The sequence below is a fragment of the Sitophilus oryzae genome, unplaced genomic scaffold (assembly GCF_002938485.1).
Source record: "Sitophilus oryzae breed Bouriz unplaced genomic scaffold, Soryzae_2.0 scaffold_1941_pilon_pilon, whole genome shotgun sequence".
NCBI lineage: Eukaryota > Metazoa > Arthropoda > Insecta > Coleoptera > Curculionidae > Sitophilus > Sitophilus oryzae.
Genome location: NW_022146659.1, coordinates 500501 through 508566, shown reverse-complemented (window position 1 = coordinate 508566; position 8066 = coordinate 500501). Strand labels below are relative to the sequence as shown.

The 8066-nt window shown below is 31.1% G+C and overlaps 1 protein-coding gene across 1 annotated transcript; it reads right to left on the bottom strand.

Annotated features, from left to right (window-relative positions):
* Positions 1–829: 829 nt before the first annotated feature.
* Positions 830–4704, bottom strand: LOC115883539. Its single transcript, XM_030901906.1, has 3 exons — positions 4575–4704; positions 3282–4505; positions 830–3204 (listed from the first exon to the last, which is right to left on the bottom strand). The coding sequence occupies exons 1-3, from the start codon at positions 4702–4704 to the stop codon at positions 830–832; spliced, it is 3729 nt and encodes a 1242-aa protein (XP_030757766.1).
* Positions 4705–8066: the final 3362 nt, after the last annotated feature.

Below are 8066 nucleotides of genomic sequence, written 5' to 3'. Positions count from 1 at the left end.
TCTTGGGAAATTGAAATTTATGAAGCAAAACATTAGTCGGCGCGAATTCTCTCAATTTCCAAACTTGTCGCAGGTAGAATGTATTGATGAGGATATCCATACCTACAGTCAACATTTAAGTGCTCTGCATGATGACTTCAAAACCAGGTTTGAAGATATACTGACGATGGATATACCACCATGGATCATAAATCCATTTGATGAAACGGAAGTGGCCAATGTTGTATTACAAGAGGAGCTGCTCGAGCTAAGCACTAATGAGGAGCTGAAGGTGAAATTTAGAAAAGGCTACCCAACATTTTGGCTGCAAGCAGAAATACCCGAAAAATATCCTGGACTGTGGGAAATCGCAAGGAAATTTTTAATAGCTTTTCCCTCGTCATACCTTGTCGAAAGGAGTTTTAGTGCCGTTACAAACCTCTTAACAAAAAAAAGAGCAAATTAAACATCACAGAGCGGGGGATTTGCGGTTTATTGCTCACAAAAAATAAAGCCAAACATTGATCGTTTGCTGACACTCCATCAGATACATCCTTCCCATTAATTAAAATTATGACCTGAACCTATATTACCTTAATATTTTTCTTGTAATTCTATTCTTTTAATAAATAAAGTGATATAAAATGTACCATTTTTCGTTTTTATTTTACATATCGGAATATAGGGACAGAACTCAGAAGTGACACAATTTTTATTTTTTGGCGACTTTAAGAATGTGGTAGAAATGTAGCAGCAGGGGGTCCACCGAAACCAGTAAAATTTTGAAAGTGGTCCACGAGAAAAATAAGTTTGGGAACTACTGTTCTAGAGTTTCATTTATTTCAAATTTCTAGAGAGGAGAGGTTTTACGAGATTTAGAATGTCGAGTATTATAGAGAAAGCGTCTGCAAAACGTGACAATATTTATAATTTTAGAGAAAGAAGAGAACTTTTCAAAGAGAGTATCAAACAATGAGGGCTGTGAAGTACATGTCAATATAACTTTTCGTTGTTCTTCTTCAGTTTCAGGGAAAGTAAAAATTGATTGCGGCCAATAAGATTCCGGTTGGCTTAGCCATGGAGGTCCCGCCCACCATAAGGCATTGTCAAGTAACTCACTAGGTTGAAGACCACGAGAACCTGGATCAGCGGGTTTGTCTTTGGAGACTACATGACGCCAACAAGAAGGAGGTAATTTCTCTTGAATTTGGGAAATTCGATTGCTTACAAAGGTGTTCCACTTATATGGTTCACTTTTAAGCCAATGCAAAACAACCATCGAGTCGGACCATGCAATCGTACTAACATTAATAAGTTTATTAGTAAGAGAAGTTCTAACGAAATCAATTAACCTGGTCAGAAGTAAGGCTGCACAGAGTTCCAGTCTTGGAATTGAGATTTTTTTGAGTGGAGCTACTTTGCCTTTAGCGCAGACAAAATTTGTTTTTACAGAGTTATCTGGAAGAATTATCCTGAAATAAATTACTGCACAATAGCCTTTTTCACTAGCATCACAAAAACCATGTACTTCCAGGGATAAATATTTGAGAGTGAGAAAATATCGAGGAACTTTGAGAGAGAAAATACAAGGTAATTCTTGAACGAGTTGATGCCAAGATGTAGCAATGTTATTGGGAGCAGGATCATCCCAATTTATACCTAGCTTCCACAAATCTTGTATAATCAGTTTTATGTGAAGAGTGAGAGGAAAGAACATGCCACAGGGATCGAATATGCTTGCGAGTTGTGAAAGAATATTGCGTTTGTTACAGATTTTGTTTGTCAAGGACAACGCTGGTGAATCAAAGAAAAATTCATCTGTAGAGGGATTCCAGTTTAGTCCTAGAACTTTAGAGGAAGAAAGAGAATTTATATTTAAAGAGAGAGAAGAATCCATTTTGCATTCATTTGGAGATAACTGAGAAAGAAAATCTGAGCTATTCGAAGTCCATTTTCTAAGTTCAAAACCGCTGTGTTTGAGTATAGAAATGAGATCGTGTTGAATTTTTATAGCAAGAGAAACAGAATCGCAACCAGATATAATATCATCGACATACGTATCCATATCTAAAATTTTTGATGCTTCGGGATATTTTACTAAATTTTCTGAAGCAATTTGTTTTATAACTCGAATGGCTAAAAATGGGCTACAGCTTAAACCAAAAGTAACACGAGTAAGTTTGTATTCTTGAATGAGCTCATTAGCGTTAAATCGCCATAAAATTTTGAGGTATTCAGTATGATTTTCATTAACAAGAATTTGACTAAACATTTGTTTAATATCGCTAGCAAATACAATCAAATGCGATCTAAATCGAAGCAAAATAGATAAAATATCTGACTGTAATTTTGGCCCAGTTAAGAGAGTGTCATTCAAAGATTTATTTGTGTAATCTCGAGCGGAAGCATCAAAGACAACTCTAAGTTTGGTCGTGAGACTATCTGGTCGGATTACGCAATGATGAGGCAGATAATAAGAATAAGCGTTGGGAGAAGTATTTTGCACGGCAATCATATATTGAGAATCTAAATATTCACGCATGTAATTAGAATATTGAGAATAAAGTTGGGGGTTTCGAAGCAATCGTTTTTCGAGCGAGAAAAATCTACGAAGGGCGACATCTCTAGAACCTTCAAAGATCGGTTCCAAAGTTTTAAATGGTAAATATACTTTATAACGTCCAGAAAGAGTGCGTGAAAATGTTTTATAAAAGCGTTCTTCGGCAAGCTTTTCATCTGAAGAAAGCGTCGAGGATTGTGGAACGGCCTCTAACTCCCAGAATCTTTGAAGTGATTGATCCAAGGAAGCATAAGAGGTAAGAAAGTATAAGTTTACAGAGTGCGAAACACTAGATGTTTTAACTCTTCCTGTAATTATCCATCCAAATATAGTTTCTAAAGCGACGGGTTGATCTGGATCTGAGAGGAGTTTGTTTCCTGTTATCAAGAAACCATAAATATCTGCGCCCAAAAGTATATCTACGGGTTTAGAGAGGTGAAAGTTGGGATCAGCTATGGGCAATTGAGAAAACTTTGAGAACTGTTCAACGGGAAGAGAATTAATCGGTAAATTATCACTAATTTCATTTAATATGATAAACTCCAAGGAGTAGACCGGATCAGACTTTCCAACAGGTTTAATGTTGCATCTAACACCGTGAGAACCTTTGGAAATATTTTTCCCGATGCCACACAACTGGATGGGGAGGAAAAATTTAGATAAACCTAATTTATTAAAACAAGATTTTGAAATAAAGTGACTTTCACTTCCACTGTCAATTACAGTATTACATGAAAATTACCCCACGCATCTTGAACATTGATTAATGCTGTAGAAAGAAGAGCTTTATTCTTATGTTTTGCAAATAAATTTGTAGATACAACTTCTGAGATAGAGCTGCTTGCTCGCAGAATTGGAAGAGTTTGCGATGAAGTGGATGGAGGAACGTTTACAGGAGTTGTTATTTGACCTTCGAAATGTAAAAGCGAATGATGTTTTTTGCCACAAGTTAGGCATGAGGAACGAGAATTACAACTCTTAGAAGAATGTCTAGTGCCTAGACAGTTTGAGCACCAACTTCGGGATTTAATTAAATCATATCTCTGTTTTGGAGTAAAAGCAATAAAATCTGAACAGTTATAAATAAAATCATCCTTGTTACAAACTTGACAAGTTAAATTTTGTTTCAACTGAGTGTTGACAACAAAGGAAGAGGTAGGTTTATTTTTATAACCTTTTTGAGAATACTTAGTTTTAGTTTTGTCATAATTACTATTTTTATTAAAATGAGAAAACGATTTAGTTAGAGAGATTGTATCTTTAGCTGAACATTGTTTTTCTAAAAATTCAATGAGTGTATCGTATGATATGAGGTATAGCATGTCTTGTGATAAAACAGAGCCACATTCCAGTTCAAAATTAGTTTGCAAAATTTCTGGAAGTCTATCATAAATCATATTAAATAGCACAAAACTCCAGCTCTCTGTGGGAAAACCCAAGTTATTTAAAATTGTAATATTACGAATATAAATATCAATCATATTTCTTAGAGCTTCATGATTATTTTCGTTAGAGATGGGCTTAATATTTTCTAGAGCCTGCCAGTGAGCTTTTGCAATCAAACGTTTCTTATCGTACTTATTTTTTAAGGCTTGATATGCTATATTATAATTTTGATTGGCAAGTGGAGTACTAGATACCAAAGCTAAAGGAGGACCTCGTAAGAAACTCACTAGATAGTTGTATTTCGATATATCACTAAGACATGAGTTACAGCGTATAAGAGAATCAAACATATCGATAAATGTTTGCCAATGTTTAAATTCACCATCAAAATGGGGTACCTCAATTTTAGGAAGTTTTACTGAACATTGAGCAGTAGTGTTTTGTAATTGTGTAGTATCCAGCTCCGATTTCGTTTGCGGAAATAAATTTGTGAATAATGCTTCAATGTGAAAATAATAATCATTAAATTCAGTTCGAATTTTGACATGAGGATCAATATCGCCATTATCCTGTGCGGAAACTAATAAAATTATATTATTATGAATCTTATCAAAAGTTTTATAAATATCTTCTAAGTGTTTTGCTCTACATCTAAAGTTAGGGTGAAAATTTGGATCTTCAAGAACTTGATCAGCGGATTTTTTAAGTTCTTTAATTTTAGTAAGTTCTACAGAGCGTTGAGCTATAAGAGTTTTTAATTTGCGAGCGTCTGCAGACATAACGAAAATGAGTATAATAATTAATTAGAGCGTAAGAGAGAAATGGAATGCTATAATGTGAGAAAATAAAATATTATAGAATATAATAATTAACTGAGAGAGAGAGAGAGAATGATATATTCTACAATAGAATATTATATGAGAAAATAATTATTATATTTTTACTTTATAAGGTGAGAAAATAAAATATTATAGAATATAATAATTAACTTAGAGAGATAGAGAGAGTAATTAACTAAGAGAGTAAGAGAGAAATAGAATAATTAAGTGAGAGAGTGTATGTGTGTGTGTGTGTGTGTGTGTGTGAGAGAGAGAGAGAGAGAGAGACGCAAAATAAACTGGCATATTAACTTCAGATGTATGTAAACAATTATTTTTTATATCTATTATTGCGTTTATTTGAATTAAAAATTCTATACCTACCATCATATTTATGAGAAAAATCAAATAAGTAAAATTTATGAAAACCTTTTGTATTGAAACAACTAAAAATAGGAATATTTATTACTTTATCATGAACTGATATTGCGTGAGCTGTCTTTACTGAAAATGTTTCATTTTTAATATATTTAGAATAAAATTTATATGCTAATTCTGGTTTAATAAAACCTTTTCCACTACCTGTATCTATTAAAACTTTTGCTTTTATATCGGGGATAAAGATAATTGGTAAATTAGAATATTCACTATTATTTAATATTATTACGTTGGGTGTTTTGACGTTGAAGCTTCTGGAAAATTTACATAATTTTTATCATTTTTAGATTGTACTGTATGATTATTAATTTCCTTAAATATTAATGGATTTCCGTTAGGATTGTTTCTATTGTATCTGTTATTTTGGTAATCATTTAAAATTGTATTGCCAGATGAAATATCCATTGGTTCTACTCTATTATTTCTATTAAAATTATTGTTATTAAAGTTATTATTATTTAAGTTAGTAAATCTTCTATTAGCTGAATTTTGTCTATTATTAACGTTATATACATTGCCAGAATTTGATCTAAACTGACCAAAACCTGTAAAATTATTTCGATTAGTATTATTGTTATTATGATTAAAATTATTAAAATTTTGATTACTAAAACGGTTAAAATTATTTCTATTAAAATTTGAATTATGCATTTGTCTATTCTGAAAATTATTATTTAAGTTATTATTTCTAGAAAAATTGTTATTATGTCTTGAAAAATTATTATTATTATTTCTACTCACATTAGCAGTATAATGTGGTTGTCTATTTTTATAATACAAAAAATTTTCTTCTTCTTAAGCATAACTCATTGCCTCTTCGATATTAATAAGATTTTTTAATCTGACAATTAATTGTGTATTATAATTTAAACCATTAATAAATGTTTTTAAAACTAAATTATCATATTCTCTAATTTTTAATATTTTAATTTCTCGCGGATCGTCAGACATATTTATTTTTGAAAATAGTAAACTTCTCATATCTTGCAATCTAATACCAGATTGTTGAGATGATTCGTTTTTATTCGGTCTTAACGTTAATATATCTTGTAAAACACAGTCTATCGATCTTTGATCTGAAAATGTATTTATTATAGCATTTTTTATCGAATTCCAATTATTTAACTCTATTCTAGAATATATTAAATCTGCTGCTCTATTTATTAATTTACTTAAAATTGTGTCTAATAAAAATATATTAATTTCAGAGTTTGGATTATTAGTATCTTGATGATTTTTTCACAAGCGTTAATAAATCTATTAATTTGTTTTGGATTTCCATCAAATTTCGGAATATTATCGGCTTGGAATCTGATTAATTGATAGTGTATTTCAGTCATTGTTATTTTTTAAAATTACTAAATCTTAATCTATACAACTAATTATTATATTTTTAATTATCTAATTATTATATTTTTAATTGTCTTATAAATATTTCTATATTCGTAATTATTAATTTTTCTTAATTAAATTTTAATTTTATTTTGATAATCTTCACAATAATATATTGTAATAATTCAATCAAAAATTCAAAATTTTAAAATCTTTAAAAATATCGCAATTCAAAATGGTTTTTTTTCTTCTAAAAATAAAGTTCACTTATCTTATATTTATAAGCCTTTGGACGATGCTTGTTCCGGACTCGCACCAACAGGACTAGGACTAGGACGATTTTTGTTCCCGTGACCCGCTCTTTAGGCCTGGACTCTGCTTCCTGTGATCCTTCCGAGGATTTTTGTTCTTCGGGATCTGACCTTTGTTTCTGCTGTCTTGAGCCGTTGGACTATGTTTGTTCCTCGGGACTCTTCACCTTTTTGACGTGAGACGATTCTTGTTCTCCTATTGGCCTTTTGGTGTTGTTATTTTCTTCTGGAGTGTTCGGTTGCCTTGGTGAATCGTTAAAACGAACGATCAGTCTTCTTGTTCCAATGGGAATTGGCACTGACCCCAAGATTGCAATTTTGACACTGTTCTGGATTTCTTCCTGAATAGCTTGTTTTTGCTATCCTACCGACAGCCCCAGTTAAATTTTCAAGTTTATTCAAAACATTTAAAAAAAAAAATAAAATTAGAAGTATTCGAGCGAAAATAACTTTTTATTTTTAAACAACAGAATTATAACAAAGATTTTACAGAGAGCAAAAGTCGATTTATTCGTATTACAATGCCTTTTATAAGAAATTATCAAAACGATGCAAAAGAACTAGTTTTTGATGAAATCCTTAAGTATGATGAAAAAGTCTAGAATCTTCTTAGAATTTGTATAGAAAAAGCGTTGTAACACGATGTAATTCAAATCAATATAAATTATTAATAGAACAATGGTATTTAAATGCGTAGAATATAACTTTTGGTGTTTTTTTCAGAAAGTTGTTGTAAAAAAATCAAAAATCTTAAAAAGAAAAGAAAATCATGTACTGCAGTATTACTGAATTTACATTTTCTTTTAAATTAAAAATAGAAAAAAGCAGTTTTTTTTAATTTTCAAATTTATTTTATTTTTTTCAGTGGGTACATTTTTAAAGGAATTCACTTAATCTAATGCCACGCCCTTTCTAATTTGAAGTTCAATAAAACACAAGTTTACTTAATGCAGAATGAGTTACATAGAGGCCACTAGCTTTTTAATTTTAACAGCCGGGTGGTCGGGGTTCAAAGATATCAATAAAAGGGCGCCACCAGATTATACTCTATGAACTCGGCAATAAAGATGTAACTATTAAGTAGATTTCAACACTAACCTCGAACTGTTGAGTGCAACTACCATGAACTTCAAATATGCTATAACTCATTAAACTTAAGTGACTCTAACTTAACTATGAGACTAGACTGCAAATAATAATAAAATATTAAAAGTTAATATTTAAAGAAATGGAAACGAATAA

Bases quoted from the DNA above. Each gene is read 5' to 3' on its own strand.
- LOC115883539 (XM_030901906.1), bottom strand. From the start codon at position 4,704: ATGTCTGCAGACGCTCGCAAATTAAAAACTCTTATAGCTCAACGCTCT. The intron at 4,506-4,574 runs GTAGAGCAAAAC...TAATTTTATTAG, and splicing joins TTTTCACCCTAACTTTAGAT to TTTCCGCACAGGATAATGGC. The intron at 3,205-3,281 runs GTAATTTTCATG...TTAATAAATTAG, and splicing joins CAATGTTCAAGATGCGTGGG to GTTTATCTAAATTTTTCCTC.